The sequence below is a fragment of the Parus major genome, chromosome 4 (assembly GCF_001522545.3).
Source record: "Parus major isolate Abel chromosome 4, Parus_major1.1, whole genome shotgun sequence".
NCBI lineage: Eukaryota > Metazoa > Chordata > Aves > Passeriformes > Paridae > Parus > Parus major.
The window spans coordinates 9,431,864-9,448,750 of NC_031771.1; the positions used below are offsets into that span (position 1 = coordinate 9,431,864).

The 16,887-nt window shown below is 39.1% G+C and overlaps 1 protein-coding gene across 11 annotated transcripts in view; it reads left to right on the top strand.

Moving 5' to 3' along the window:
- GAB1 (GRB2 associated binding protein 1) overlaps positions 1 to 16,887 on the top strand; it is a 111,381-nt gene that overhangs the window by 73,811 nt on the left and 20,683 nt on the right. For 8 of the 11 annotated variants that reach the window (XM_015624480.2, XM_015624476.3, XM_015624478.3 and 5 more), the window contains exons 3-7: positions 3,128 to 3,341; positions 6,510 to 6,590; positions 10,384 to 10,985; positions 12,805 to 12,890; positions 13,097 to 13,400. In XM_015624480.2, the coding sequence (XP_015479966.1) occupies positions 3,128 to 3,341; positions 6,510 to 6,590; positions 10,384 to 10,985; positions 12,805 to 12,890; positions 13,097 to 13,400 (1,287 nt within the window). The remainder of the gene's footprint in view (positions 1 to 3,127; positions 3,342 to 6,509; positions 6,591 to 10,383; positions 10,986 to 12,804; positions 12,891 to 13,096; positions 13,401 to 16,887) is intronic. The other 3 variants (XM_015624484.3, XM_015624477.3, XM_015624479.3) reach the window with 2 other exon arrangements.

Here is a 16,887-nt window from a genome sequence, read left to right on the forward strand (position 1 = left end):
TATGTCTTGTGTCTCTGCTGGGGACAGTTTTTTGAAAAGTGTCCATCCTTTCCACATTTAAAACATGATTTCTGCCTTTTGTCCTGCTGTTTTTTAGAATTTCCTTGAAAGGTGGTTAAGGCTTCAGCAAGGACCTCTGCTTACAGCACTGCAGTATGTTCAGGGTTTGTTAAAAGGTTGCAAGCCTCAATCATTTGGGCGATGGATGGCTCCAGCTCTGTCGGGAGTGCACGTAGCACTTTTTTGCATTCTGAATTAGCATTACTAACCACCAGTCCCTTTAACAATTCCTCTGTTGCATGGTCTAATACAATTTTTTTGTCTAAGGCCAGTTTCAGTCTGTCAAGAAATTTCATATAGGGCTTGTTAGGCCCTTGTTGGATATTGGCAAAGTAGGGTTTACTACTATCAAGGACTTGTAGCAACACTTTCCTAGCTCCGTCTTTATTCTCATTAAGAATGGGCCTAGGAAGGTTTTCTGCCTGCTGGTCTGGATCTGTATGGGCCCCTTCTCCAGCTAGGTGATCTAAAGTTAGTGCCGCCCTTGCTTGGTCCCCTGCATAGTCTCTCAACTATTGATTTAGTAGCCTCTGCCAACCGAATTCCCATAGGTAATCAGCTGGGGACAATAGCATTGTGTGTAACGCATATCCTGCGGGGTCAGTACATGAGCTGAGGAGGTAGCTAATACCAGACTGGTGAAGAATAGTGATTCCCATACTCCTGTGAGGCTTTGCATAGCTCCTTAATTTCCCCATAAGCCAATGGTTTCCAATGCAGATTGGCATCCACCTTGCATAATGGACCGGCACTAAGTTTTGAAGCCAAGTCCCAATTCCCCTCCTTTACCAGAGTCCTCAGGATTTTCTCCCATGGGTCTTTATTGGGCTCCAGTAGGCTGATGTCCTCTTCAGATGAAAAGGAAGAGGAGGAGGAGGACAAACCACCCGACACAACAAAAACCTTTTTATTAGACTGGTGTTTGTGTGGTAGGTCTTTGGGTAGGTCTTGGTGTCAGCTGCCTGAGTGCTGCCATGTTGGAGGAGGGCCCTTCTGGAACCCAGGTGGGCAGGGTTCTGGTTGCGTCAGAGGGATGTGGCCTACAGGGACAGTTCTGGTTTTTCCAGAAGGGGTGCAGCTTGAGGTGGAACGGGTATGCTCCAGAACAGAAGGGGCAGGGCCGAGGGAGGTGTCCCGACGGTGATTGGCAGTTGGATGGCAAGTGTTAGTTGCTGTCCCAAGGGAGTGATCAGTTACATTTCTGGTGTTAGAAGAGAAGGTAGTGAAGGAAGGTTGAGGAGAACGCAGAGGTGCAAGGTTGAGGGAGGAGGGTCTAAGATGGGAGTTCTGCCATCTTCAGCTCCCTTGAGGAGGGATTGGAGGAGGGTTGTCCAAGGGGCTGGAAGGATAGGGGCATGAAAGGACAGGAGTTGCATGTAGCACAGGCTCCCATGCACTTGGCAGGCTTTTCTCTCGTGTCCCAGTCCCAAGGTCAGAGGATGGGGAGGCAATGTCAGGTTGGTTTGAATTGCTTGAGCTGAGTTCACAATATTTTTCCTCTGCTTTTAAGATCTCAAGAACCGTCAAAAATAACAGAAATAATTGTGGAGCAGAATGATCCATTTTTGTGGCTGAATCATAGAGTTTCACTCCCTCTGAGTCCCAAAATTTGAATTTAAATATCCTATGCGCAGTATCATTAGGGAAATTTTTTAATGCCCACTGGATAATATTTTTAAGCTCCTTCTTTTTGAATTTCTTTCCCTGGGATGCCAATTTCAACTTAAACTGGTGGTAAGCATCCTTTTCTACGTGTGACATCTGGGAACCCATCACACAAGTGCAGCTTGGATAGGGTAGGATGTGCCTCCCCAGTTAGGGTAGGGTGATGGGGCAGATGTCTCCCTTCTCCTACCTGCTCTTGTTGCAGGATTCCTTACCACATTCTGTGTGGCTACCTTGGGGTGCCTACCCTGTTGCTTCAGGCCACCCTTCTTCTTGATGTCTAAGCCACCAAATTCTTTGGCCAAATCTGCCAGGCCTGGCACAAAAATCTAAAATCCATGGGAGAAGGGAATGGCCTAGTTGGCTTCAGGACTCTTGCTGACATGCCCTGTGAATAGCAGGGGTCCCTGTTCAGGCACCAGCTGTAGGAGCCTGGCTGAGGTTTGGTTGGCTCCCACCTTGGGACCACATGGGTAAGAGAGTAATAGTGATGATAAAATAAAAGGACAGGCGTGATGCACTAACCCTAAACAGAAATACTTTAATAAGGGTAAAACAACAAATGAGATAATCTGAACAGCAAGTGTAGGATGAGCTCCAAAGGCCAGAGCCAAGATAGGTACAAAATATATAAGGGGTAGGTTGGAGGCGGAGTCTGAGGGTAAGGGTCCAATAAAAAATAATGCTTAGGAATATGAAAACCAATGCGACAGACAACAACCAATCAGAGGGAAGAGCTGGGGAATTTTCTAGAACCACCACATTATAAAGTTAAAACTATTTACACGCCACTTTCCCAGGGGCAACGCTGTCGGGGTACTGCTCACCCTAACTTAATGTTGGCCTACAGACTAGACTTCCATGGTTTTAGGTTGATATTTATGGTCTGATCAACCCCAGCAGTTTTCCTGTTGATTTTCAGATATTGAAAGTGGCCAGGTCTTGCCTGGTGACTAATCTCAAACACTGAAGTGACCTTGGTTGAAAAGGAATGAATACTTGCAAGTGCTGACTCAGGTTGCCATGCTCAAGTAATAACTTAGGGGCTTTTGCCTGCTCTTGATTAAAACAGATTTGTGTTTTTAGCTGTATTACTTGAGCAGTCAGCATCTTAATTTTTTCTGTGGCCAGAAAAGAGGTTAAATAAGTTCTTAAATAAGGCAGAACCCCTGTTTCCAAGACTTATTTAAGAAATTCTTTGCAGTTTGAAAATATTAAGATTGATATATAAATGTAAATACTCTGAGACAAATGTTAACATCCAGATGTTCATATGTCCAATTTCACAAATTTGAACTAAAGCCCAAGATTTTTTGCATCCTCTGTTAATAATTTTCTTATTTTGGAAAAACTATTTCTTCACGTCTTCTATATAAAGAATTCTTTGCTTCTGTGTTTGCAGATGCTGTGAAGCCACCAGTTAGTTCTTTGCAACCATCTGCTGAGTTACCCTTGCCCATCAACACTTCACCACCTTCCATGCAAGCAGAATCTTCCCTTCCTTCTCCTTATCGGCTTATTAACATCCCCCCTCTGGAGTCTTCCTCTGGTCAAGAAGATCCTCAAGACTACTTACTGCTAATAAACTGTCAAAGTAAAAAACCTGAACCTATGAGGTAAGTGACTTTTGTTTCTTAATAACACATATTTGTATTACGTTGTATTTGTATAAACATTGCCAAGAATGTTTATGCTGAATGCATTTTGTTATTGCCAAGACATTGATCAGTTAGATGCACATTATCTATACAGGGAAGCTGTCTGTAGCTTTTCCTTCTTTTCTTTACATACATTAAACCTTTTGCTGCAATAATAAGTTGTTTGATCAGTGCTAGACCCATATTGCATTCCCCAAAAGTGTGGACAGCAATTGCTAACATGAAGTATCACAGTAATGCGGCAATCCAAGTGTTTTTTTGGAGCTTGGAGTGGTACATGGCACCAAGTACACATTCTTTAGCCACAATCTGGAGTGTTTAGTCCAGTTTAGTACTAGAAAAACCTGGAGGAATTTAATTTAGCCTTTCTACTTCCTTACATTTGGTGCCCCAATTTTGCCTGTTAAAACTTTTGTGGAAGAGGTTTAGAAAACATGCTGATTTTATTATCACTTGCCAGGTTACCACATCAGTGAGTACAGTGATCTTCAAGTGCCAGTTGTTTAGTCTTACTAGCATGATTCAGACTCTCAAACAAGAAAAAACCAGCAATTATTTTAGGAAAACTAAGAATGCAGAGACTGAAATAATTCAGTTTCCATATCCTGAATTTCAGCTTTTTCCAAATAACAGATATTTTAAAGGAAACTCAAATAAGCTTTTTTTTTTTACTGAATAAAGTATCTACACAGTTCTCTAGAGAAGTGTACAACAGAAAATTTGAGGAAAAATTTAGAACTTCTACCAAATTAAATCTCTATTTATTTCTACAACTGGTACTGCTAATTTAAATACATGCACAGCACCTCTTGCATAAGAGGATATGATATTCGTAGTAGCTACCTGGGAAATATTACTGTGGTTTGCCAGAATGGATCATGGTGGCCATTCCTAGAGCAGGCTGCCCAGGGACATACTGGAGTCTCTGTCCTCTTCAAAAAAAAAAAAGCAGCTATTTAAAAGAACTACGAATGGATAAGCTCCTGAGGAGCCTCAGCTGATTTTGAAGAGTTTGTGTAGAGATACTGGAAAAGCTGAGCTGATAAAGTCCAGAGTTACCTTCTGACCTTGAGCATTCTGTTGGAGAACCTTATAAATCCCTCTGGCAAGCTTCTTTTCTGCAGTAATTTCAAATAAAATCTGCTGAAAATTTCCTGAAAAATTAACAAAACATCATATTTTTTTTTTGATTACAGACAAATACATAGAAGGCTGAAGAAAGCTTCCTTTGAAAGTATTTTCATGACTATTTCATATGGCCTTAGGGCCATACCTTTCAGTGGCAGTGCCTTCCACATCAACACCTTGATGCTCTGCCAGTTTTACCTGTGCTGCGTGCTCTGCATTGCCTTGTTCTTATTTGTTGTTTTTATCTTGTTCTGTCGTGCCTAAAGAGTTTCCTCTTCTATTTACTGATGATTATGTGGTAGAAAAATACCCACCATTTGCAGCCTTCCCTGTAAAACAAGGGAGTGAGCCTACAGTTCCCCCAGAGTATACAATGTGCAGGTTACAGGCAGCATGGAATGCCCCAGAACCTCCTGCAGGAGAAGAGGAAACCCAGTATTGAAGGTTTCAGTGTTTAGTGGTGTTTAGAAGCTGAAGTGGATGTTTAGTGCCAAAGAGGAGTGTCAGTGTTCCTGCCAAAAGCTTTTAAGTTCGATATCACTTCCAGAGCAGCTTGGCAGAGGAATTGACTTGGATTTCAGCACTCCGGCCCATCAGAAATGTGTCTGAGTGCCCATTTGTTTCTGTGAGGGACAGGCTCAGAGCAGAGTTTGACCACCACAATGTAAAGGTGTTTTTAGGAATTATAAAGATTGGGATGTGTAATTGACTTTCTAACCTGACTTCCACAGTTATGTGATGTGTGGGTTAAGTAGAGGCTCAGGAGATGATAGAAGGGGTCACAAAATGTGGCAAAGTATAGAGTCCATGATTAGCTTGCAAAATTTTGAAGGAAGTAACTGGTGACACAGGGGAGAAGATACTGGGGAAGGCAAAAGGTTCAGTGGAGATAAAATGCCACTGATAATATGAACTGAAAGAATGGAACAAAATCTTTGGGAGTGTAGAGATTGTTTAAATAAATGGTGGCTTTATAGAAATACTTGAAGACATTGACATTATGACCACTTGGTTATATGGTCTTAGTTTATTTTCTTTAACTAAATAAGTGTGTCCTTTCATTAAAAAGGCTGTGATAATGAAAATTCAGAATAACAGTTATGCTGGACTTTCAGTTCCACTTGAAAGGACTGCCTGTATTTTATGTCTGATTAAGTAGGTAAGCTGCTGAATTTGGGACAGAATATAGAGCATATAGATGTTTTCCTGTGGAATGAGAACTTTGTGTATGTGTATAGCACATTACTAGGATGATTAGTAAGAGTGCACTCTACCCTAATCCACATCCTTACAGGCAAAGAAAAAAGTTTAAATGGCAGCATCATTTTCCTATTTTCCAGGCTTGGAACTATTTTTCTGTGTATTTCATACAGACTTAGTGCAAAGTGCAAGGCTTAATAGCTGCAATTAAACAGTCAGGTACTGTTACTTAAATGTTTTCTCTTTAGACTTAAAAATTACCCATATGCAGAGGGAACATTTTCTGTACTGATTCTGCATGTTACTTTACAGGTAATCTGGGAACCACTGAATTTGATTTCAAGGTTCTATTTGAGGTTCAAAGTTTTATTTGAAGTTCTTTTTTTGGGTGGGATGGATAACTGTAACATAGATGTATCTGAATCACCTCTTTGGGATTTTTGAGAATTGTAGTGTTTCAGACCTAGCAAATAGTTACTAAATGCTCCATTACAGTGTCATAGGGTGCACCACATACTGTCGTGAGAATGTTTTGCATGCAGCAATTGCAGCTGTAACTATAATGCAGTATGTTTAAAACAGTTTCATGCTCTGGTCACTGCTGGCTTAAGAGTGCTCTTAAGAAAGAGCATTGTTTCACTGTAGCATTTAGGGAGATTTTAAGGTTTGTGTTTGTATCCTAGATAAGAAAATGCAGCCAAACATTGCTTCCAAATCCCTTATTGTTCTGGCTCATTTGAGAGGTGTATTGAAATACTAAATGCTGTCTTCCTTATCTTTCCTATGTGTATGAACCAGCCAAGGGTCACCTTTTCTCTCAGAAGAAGGGCAGGAATACCTGCTATTAGAAGACTTTGAAAGTAAAAAGATTCCACTGCAGTGAGTGAACAGTAGCCATTCTTGGAACACGTGTGAGAAATTAATCACAGAGCCATTAACTTGCCTGAAAATATTGTTTGTTTGAGACTCATCTTGCATGGTGTTCTGTGAGTTTTAACAGAAAAACTATGCGACTTTGGCTTCCGTTTTCTGAAAGAAGTCTGGTTGTTATTTATATGTCTATCCTGTTATTTCTATACTTGCTGTTGCTATCCCAGATTGCTGGCACACAAGAGCAATTTTGCTGCCATTTTGTTCATAATATTCTGTTTAATCAGTCATTTAGAGTCCTGTGGATGGGAAAAGAATCAGCTGAAAAGGATGAGTGGTCAAGCAAGTGTGAATACTTTATTTGCAAAAATGAGATGATTACCCCTCTGACTAAAACACTTGATAAACCTTTTTCCTGGGTCTCTGTCAACAAGTGGTTTTTAGTATGTGGAGGCTGGCTTTTTACTGGGCTCCCTTGCATCATTGCCCCACCTCCTCTCTGTGCAACTTAATGCCTAGTCCTTGTAGATCAACAGGCTGGACAGCTTTCTTTTCTTGGTATGTGGAAAGAGATGGCCAGGCCTAGCACTGAATAAGGGATAGTTTGGCCACTTAGCATAATTTGCACGTATGTGGTACACACATGTGATAACACTGAATTCATGTCATAGTCATCCTCCACTTATCATTATGGTACATCCAGCTTTGCCATTATTTTAAACTGAGTTGTAAAAACCCTTTAATATTTGCCATAATAACCAACAGTTAATGGACTATTTAAGCCAATTGATTTTTTTTATTGAGCTGTACTGAAGGGAAAAGTTAAAATTCCTTAAGTACAGAAGTACTTGAGAAAGAACTTAAAGAAAAAAACTCAAACCAGGAGTACAGTCTGCTCCTGTCAACTATGCATTGACATATGCATGTACATTTTCAGAATTGTATATGGTGTTCTTATCATGATCAGTGGTTAATGATGACTTTTAAAAATAGTTAAAATTCTGAGGCTGAATTTTCTGGCTTCACTTTGCCGTAAACTGCTTGCTTTGTTTCAGAGTGTCTTCAGACTTCCTGTTGTGCAAAATCAGATTGCTTACAACCCATTCACATTTTGAAAATTATTGCAGTAGACTAAGATGTTGATTACAAAAGATTACTTTCAAAATTGTGAATTAAATCTTGTAATAAGAAATGTAAGCTGTTGCCATCAGCTAAGCAAATTACAGACCTGTCTGCCTCATGTTTCATGGTTTTTGAAAGCCTACTGTTTGCACAAGTGCTTGTGGTCAAGAAAGAAACATCATTCACTTAGACCCAGAAAAACTCCTATATTGAAAAAGGATAGCATTTGTTGCTTGAATTTCATCGGTAATCATTAGGCTCTGGCATTGTAAATATGCTGTTGTTTCATTTTGAGCTTTGGTTACATATATTCCTGCATGTTTTTGTAAGATAAATGTAGTGTTTATGTTTTATGCTGTAGTTTTAGATTTTTTTTCCTTTTAAAGTGAACTGGAACTAATAATTTTGCTTCCACAATTGATTGTCAGTGTCCAGCTTCTCTAGATAGCCCACTTTATTTTTAGAGTATAAAAATTAGGGATCCCAATCCTTGCCATCTTTGCACATGTCAAAAACACTTGACTTTTTCTGGGATTTTGGTCTAAATGTATATCATAGAACTAGGAGAGTATATCTAGAAATCTAGTATATCAGGAACTCTTGAATCAACCCTTTAAATAAAGAGGAAGGGCTGCAGCAGGGACTGAACTCAGAGTGTTCATAATCTATTATGCACTCTCTAACCTCATGTACTTCCTTCAGTCCTATGTGCTCTATATTTTGCAAGTGTTTTAAACTTCCAGTGGTTCATACATGAATTTTTGAAGCTCTGAGGCAAGGAGCTCTGAGGCAACTGTTAACAAACAATATAAATATGTATTCATGGTCAGCATCATGAGGAATGTAGGAAGTTTTCCTTCCTTGGTTGTGCTAAGAACAAATAATGAGAAAATTATCTTCTTTTTTAGGGGAGTCAATTAAACTAAATGTAGATTAAAGTTCACTGTTACCTGGAAACCAGTTCTGACCAGTGACAGAACTGAAATCTGTTAAGATAGTAACCAGACCAAAATTACTATACTTTTTCTCATGGAAAAAATGCTTAAACAATAAGAGTAAGCTGATAGGAAAAGGTGATAAAAATCTTGTCCTGATTGAAGATTGTATCTTTGCTGTTAAACAGAACAAAAACCAGTTGGTGAGGTGAATGACATTTCTTCTGAGTGCAGATGTCCATTCCAAGCTGATCATGTTGGTTCCTCTGACAGCTGGCACAGAAGCACTTAGGGAGTGATTCATTGGGTTTAGATGGCTACCTAAGAACAGATTGTGTTTCACACAGCCTCTATTCCTCTGGTGACTGGAGAGGGAACCTAAATGAATAGTTTAACTGGATTCCTTTTTCCTCAGGTTGCCAGAACCCTGAGAGATAAATCCAGCTTTCCCTTAAGAAAGTTCTGTACATACTTATTGACAAGTGAAACGTGAATAATAAATATTGGTTGTGATCACTTTGAGGTGCAGAGCCTGATACCATGCATGCTGCAATATCTACATATGCATGTATAAATTAACAGTATGGTATGGTGTATGGTATGGTATGGTATGGTATGGTATGGTATGGTATGGTGTATGGTATGGTGTATGGTATGGTGTATGGTATGGTATGGTATGGTATGGTATGGTATGGTATGGTATGGTATGGTATGGTATGGTATGGTATGGTATGGTATGGTATGGTATGGTATGGTAGTAACGAAAATAGGAAATATCATGGTATGTTTGATCAAAAAGTGTATGGACTTCCTTAACTACACCACTAACATCTCCAGAGTTAGTATTTTGCCAGTGTTTTGACTTTCATTTAAGCAAGGAGCCAGACTGATAAGTGAATTTCTCTGCCTGGAGCAGAGTAAATGGGGAGGTTTAGAAAGGAAATCAAATTATTGGAATGAACTTCCTAAGTAAGTTTACTGGTAGTGGTTAGTACCAATAGTAATGAGTGCTGTTCTCATAAAAGAATTTCCTAAGAAATCAAAAGTAAACTGCTCTGCAGCTTTATCTAACACCACTTTCATTTGCATTCAAGACAAAAGCTCTCTGTTGCACATGTAACCTATGGATTTTCCTTCATAGAACATACTATTTTCCTCCTATTTATGATCTTACCCCTTCTTTCTCTTTTCATTGCATATTTGAAATGAGTTTTATATGGTCAGTATAATTTCAGGCACTTAAGGTAGTTAGGGGCTTAAAAGCAGTCATATTTTTTCTCTTAACATTTTTTAAATAATGATTAGAATTAGCAAGTGTTGTAAATCCAATAATTGAGCATCTTATTTTTACCTTTAACAGTGCCAATATAGTGCTGCTAGTTTGTAGCATGGGTTAAAAAAATAATAATTAAAAAACCACCAGCCCCCAAACAAATTTGGCTTCAAACTGGCATCCTGATAACCACTTGCTTTATGAAATATCAACCTGTTGAAGAGCTGTTGATAAAGCTCCACAGTTGCGCTTTGAATTTATATGAATGTAGTTATTTAGGATCTCTAGGTACTCTTGCTTGTTTAATAACCAAGTTCCTGCATCTCATTTAAAAAAGTAAAAAATAAAAAAAAAAATGGAAGACAGTGGTAGACTTTTCAGTTGGTGACATGATAAACGTGCTTATGACTTGCAATGTTTGTTTTTCTCTGTGTGTTCAACATTGTTCTTTTCCTTGCAATCTCACATGTAGATCTCATGCTGACTCTGCAAAATCCAGCTCTTCAGAAACAGACTGCAATGATAACCTGCCCTCCCACAAAAACCCTGCTCCATCAGTGAGCAAGCATGCTGTGAACGGCTTCTTCCCACAGCAGGGCGTCTACGATTCCCCACCTTCTCGTTCCACGCTGATGCTGGCAGACTCCAGCCTCTACAACCTGCCTAGGAGTTACTCCCAGGATGTTTTGCCCAAGGCAGCATCTCCATCTGGGACTGATGCCGAAGGAGAGCAACATGTTTTCAATACCCCATCAGCAATGTCATTAGACGCACAGATGAGGCACATCTCCATTAGCTATGACATTCCCCCCACACCTGGAGGTACTTATCAGATCCCACGAACTTTCCCAGAGGGAACATTGTCTCAGACTTCAAAACTGGAGACTATTCCAGACATCCCTCCACCTCGGCCACCCAAACCTCACCAGGCGGCAGATCGATCTCCTGTGGAAACCTGTAGCATCAGTCGCACTGCTTCAGACACTGACAGCAGTTACTGCATCCCCGCCACAGGAGCGCCGCCCTCACGCAGTAACACCATTTCAACGGGAGATTTGAATGTCTTCCGGAAAGGTCAGTTTTCCATGCCTTCTCCTGCAGAATTTTTGTCTTGAGCTATGTGATCTGAATGATACGAATGGTGTGAATGATGTGAGGGGCATTTCTAGCCTGTAAGAACAAGTATTTAGCCCCTCACAAAGTGGTCTGTGTTGACTGTTTAAAATATATAAGAAAGAGGAAAGGAGATTTTTAAAGGAAACCATCAAAACAGCAAAGCACAAAACATCTGTAAGGGATGTGTATTGCACTGTGGCATTCAGCCTTCACTAAAAATATTTGAAGACCTAGACATATTTATTTAGTAATAAGCTCATATAACTGAGTTCAATACTACCATTATCAGCCTTTCAGAATGACCTAATTGAGCTTAGTGAAGTGTGGTCCAATCTGCAGAAGCTGAAATTGTTTCATGAAGATCAGTGGGATAAGCTGTATACCCAGAGCTTTGAGATCAACCCTGATTTGATGATCACTGCCACCAGCCTTTCTTTCTGTCCATATGATAGATATGCTTACTGCAGTCTTTCAGTAAAATTAAAATTATTCATTGTGGCCACCTAAGTGTTGGTACTCCAAATGTGCTGTCCTATGTGTTGCCTTGTTAACCACTCTTGGGCTAAGGTTTTAATTTTCTTTAAGATTTCTGAAGCAGGTAGGTATTGCAGTGCTGTTTTTAAAGTGAAATTTTATAGTGGTTTAAGTCAATACTAATGTTAGAGGTGATTTTAAAGGAGAATTGTTTGAAATGAGGGATAAATACAAGGCTTTTAGAGGAGGCAGTATACAGAATGGATGGGATCATACAGGTGCTCAGATACTATTGCCCTATTTGTCACTCATTTTGTAGACTGAGCATAAAATATTGGTGGTTGTTAGTGTTTTAGAATTACAAAGTAACACTATGAAAGATCCTTGTTCGCTTATTTTCTCTCATTTTGCTAAGTTTATAGGTGAATATTCCTACACTGAATCTGAGATTGTCTGCCTCAGGAAAAGTAGTCTTTCTGAAAACACTGTTTAAATTTGGTACTTAAGAGCAGAGTTGGTTCTCTTTCCTCTGTGGTGAAAATCTTAAAAAAATCTTCAGGGTACCTTCAGGGTTTTTTTTCAGGGCAAGGTGGGGATAAACTCCACATTTTGTTCAGTTTCTGTGCTGGAGGATGGGGATGATGAGAGGCACCCCTGCATAGACGAGCAGCAGCTGGGGGCCAGGAGTCTCACAAAGACCCCTGTCCAGCAAAGAACCAGCCATGGAGCTGATGACCTGCTTAATAGGGACTGCCAAGACCCAGGACTCAGAAAAGGGAGAGATCTTTGGTTCTGCAGCTGTCCACTCCAACTGAAAGCCCCTGGAGACCACACTGGGGAGCTGAGAGAAGGGATTCACCTGTTCCTGCAACAGATGGGATCCTGTTGAATCAGCACTTTCCAAGCAAAGGGCATCAGTCAGAAAACCTTTCTGCAGATATTAAACTACATCTGCTGGTTGTTTATTTTAGAATAGGTTTTTCATGAGGGCACAGATTCTACTCTTACACTAAGTTCTTACACCTGCTCAATTGAGACTCCTGCTGCTTCTTTAGAAGCAAAAATTCATTTATCCTTTTTTGCTATGGAAAAATGCCACTGTGAGAGCTTTAAATTGTCACTGATGAGTGCTAAGGTTGTTTGTGAACACAGTTCTCTCAAATAAATCTAGGGGCTACAGCTTCAGGAGGTGTGTTTGTGTACTCTCAGAAGCAGACAGTAAATAACAACAGACTCTGGATCCGTGTGCCAAGTGACAGGAACAGGGGTGATAAATAGCCACTTTCTCTTCTTGTTTCTTTAGAAATTAGTTCTCAAGACTGTTATGATATTCCACGAACGTTTCCGAATGACAGATCTAATTCATTGGAGGGCTTCCATAACCACTTTGTAAGTATGACTTGATCTGATGAGGGGCGAAAGTGACAGTGCTTGAATGCTCTTTGTTCCTGTGTAAGAAAGCAAGCTGTGCAGTGTTTGTGATTTCTCAGTTTCAACAGAATACATTAATCTGAGTAGACTAGTTTAAAAGACTTATATGATTCACAGCTGATTGCATAACTTATTTTGTTAAAGGAAATATATGTTAATTCTAGAAAAACAGAAGCATGTTGACAGTGGGAAGTGTTTCAAGTGAAGAACTAGATGAAAATTATGTCCCAATGAATCCCAACTCTCCTCCACGACAGCATTCCAGCAGCTTCACTGAATCCATCCAGGAAACAAACTATGTACCAATGATACCAGGAACGTTTGATTTTCCATTATTTGGAAAGCAAGTCCCTCCTCCTGCTCACATGGGTTTCAGGTCCAGCCCAAAGACCCCTCCCAGACGGTCAGTACCTGCTGCAGAATGTGAGCCACCACCAGTGGATCGGAACCTCAAACCAGACAGAAAAGGTGAGGAAAACCTCCAAGAAAACCTAATTTTTATCATCTAAGAAAATAACATAGCTCTCTCAGCTTTTGCTTAGTGGAAAATTATCATGTTTTTAGAAATTACTTTAGAAATAATTTTTGTCCTGTAAGATAACCAAATCACAGAGGAACCCTACGATTATTTTTAACATTATTAAAACATCACAATAACTATGCCAAATTTTATTGCTATAGTCACTAATGAAAAAATGTCACTGAATTCCTAAGATTCAGAAGTGGGTCCCTGTATAGAGGAGACACTTGTGATGCAGAGAACACAAGGCATTGGGTAGAACACAAATTTATAGCCGTAACAATGCTTGCTACAGGATCAGCATACATACTCATTTTAAAGGGCCACTTTGAATCTATCCTAAAAAATTATTCTCTTAAATCTGACATGTAACATGTTTATTTTTCCTTAAAATAAAGATTATTTGGGTGACCAGGGTTCTTAAGGAACCAAGATGATCAAGTTGCAATATAAGAGATACTTGTATAGAGAATCCCTAATAAATAGCTTGTATTTTCTAAGTTTATCTAAAATGTTTTATCAATCATCTTACTAGAAATACAGGCAAATGCTTAATGAACTTGTTTCCCTTCTGCGTTTTTGAGACAAGATAACTGACTTTCTTGTAGAAGAGGGAACTAAAGAACATTAGGTCAGATGTCTGCCCTATTTTGCATTTCAGTAAGTCCTATTTTTAATCTTATGTACTTGAAGAAATTACACTGAGAATGCTTGACTTCATTGTGGGAAAGCGCAATGGTAGACATTCAGATGATCCAAAATATTCACTAACTAAACCTTTAAATTAGTATTTTTACCGCTAAGTTAAAACAGCCTGTAATTAATGGAAGTAGAGAGTCTCACTATGACAGATGAGCTGTGTGTAATGGAAAGTACCACATCTCATTCTGCCTCTCCATTTTAAAAAATTGAGGCATGGCCTTTTTTAAGACTTTTGGCCCTCTGCTGGTTTCTAATTTTTTCTGTGTTACCAGACAACAGTTTTGCTTAGTTCTTAAGAAATACTGTACAGGAAGAGATTGATGAAAGTTGATACTGGAAAACATTCTCAGAATAAACTGAACTAAACTGATTTAAAATATTTTCCCAGACTGGCCAGTTTGTATATTTTACTGATAAAATGTTTGACCTTCAAAAGTAATAAATATATGTGTTGAAAAGGATCTCACTGTTGCTGTTAGCAGGAAAAGCTGCCACACTTATGTTTGCTCGGGCAGCATTGTTGCTCTTGCATCTCTCTTTTTGGAACTGAATTAGTGTTCCACAGTCAGAAAGTGGCATGTAAGGCTTCTGCTTTGCTTCTGTCCTCAAATGTTTTACATCTAGAAAGATGTAGCTAACACCAGAGGAAGGACTTTAAGATGTGTTAACATACCTCTTAATGAATGTAGAGTTACTGGATTAAATTTTTGCCTGTAGACTTTTGGAAGATATTAGTACTGTAATATAATGGGATTGTTTAATGTAATTTAAAAACTAAAGTGATTTTAAAGTAAAACTCTTCCTAAAAGTAAATGTGGTATATTGCTTAGGGGCTGAAAAAAAATGTTTTGTGATTATCTTGAGCTGCCAAACATGGTAATGATTCTAATTTATCACTGAGGGTTTTATCTTAGTAGCAGACACACACAGACTGCCTCACTCTAATTCTATTGAATGCATCACTGTAAGTTTTCCGTTGTTGTGAATAACAGATCCGATGACACATCGGAATAGTGATAATATTCCCATTTCAGTAGTTGAGATCTCTGCACAAATAACTCCTTCCAATTATACCTTTGGGAAAATAAAATTGCAGGTTCCTTTGAATTTGCAAGGTTCCACCTTGTTTAAGTGGACCTTTACCTAACTAAAACAATGGTGTGCTTTATATTCTTCTGTGTTGTTTTTTGAGCTTTCAAGTTCTTGTAGCATCTTCTATTATCAGGTTGTTTCTGTTTATGTAAATGTATTGCAGCTCTTCTGCTGCAAACTACTGCATTATAAGTGTCAAGTAGGCCTGTGTGTTCACTGAATCTTTAGCTGACACAGAAGGGGAGGAAATGGAACATAAAATATTTACCTTTGGGCTATTTCTTCTTTAAATATTGAGGGGATTTAATATGCCATTGGTTCAAGATGACTGGTGCTTCTCCAAAAGGTGGTTTCTAAAATACTGCAGACATCAGGAGTGTTTGGGGTAAGGTGTTATGAGGGCACATTTCATGTTCTGTCAGAAAAAGCTGTTCTGTCTTTTTTTTTTTTTTTCGGTAGTTACAAATTGTTGCAAAAACAATGTTTGCACTGTCTCCAAGTTTTTTGGAAGCTATTAGAAATACCACCACCTTTCACATGAGTATTAGCTTTAGCTCAGTCATGTTTTTGTGGGCCAGGGAGGTTTGTTACATCCTGTGCTAAAAATGAGTTTGACAGACATTTGTAATGCAGTGAAACTAGCACATAAAGGAAGGATATACTGCTTTTTGTTTTCAAATGTATGTGTTTACCCTATCTTCTCTTTTCCTTTGGTTGAAGGGGTTGCTGCTTACAGCCTTAGGTTCTTTGATATCCCCAGCCTGTTTCTTCTTCCACTGCTCTCTAGGAGAACTTTGTTTCAGAAAACGGGTTAAAAAATAATAATGGAGAAATCTATAGCCTTGAGATTATAATACAGATTTGTGTAGTTTCATTTCTCTAGTTTACAGCTGCTTCTGTAAATATGGGGAGCTTCCAGTACTTTCTGGAAGTCTTGAAAGTAATTTCATAACATGGTGTAGGCTCTCTGCCCCAATAATTTGAATCAAAACACTTACTTTTTCTTTAGTGAAGGATACCAAAAGGTAAGTGATGTATTGCTTGGGACAAAATGGAAAGTGTTTGGCAGGTGCTTTTCTGCATTCACCTGTAATTGAATGACAGAAATAATCTCTTTATTAACTTGGGGGTTTTAGGGTGCTGTTTCTTTAGATACATAGGACCATTGGCTATATTGATTTTTGTATTTCTGCTTTTTGGCTGCTTTAGCTTAGCACAATTGCATGTAGTCCTGATGCTAAATTGCAAGTGTGTTGCTGGTAAAAGGCTTCAAATAGAAAAAATATTGCATCCAACCATGCAGATGGGTCTTACTCTCTGAATTGTTCAAAGACAGTAACTAGTTTTGCCACAGAGCAAAAGTGACATTTGTTGTGATGGTGACATGCCTTCTTCAAAATACTGTTTGTCCAAGAAGGAACAGTAGAATTAAAGGTGCCCAAATGCTGTGAGGTGAAGGAAGTTTTCCTAGACAGACTAGGCAGCAAAGAACAACCAGGTTTTCTTTTCAAGGGAAAAGTTTGTGGACAAAAATAAAACTAAAAAGGTGTGAATTGTTTTTTATGGGTCAGGAGGAAGCATTTGAGTGTTGCAGCATTTGAGAGATGAGGTTCTCTGTGAGCCTCTGAGCATGACAGTGAC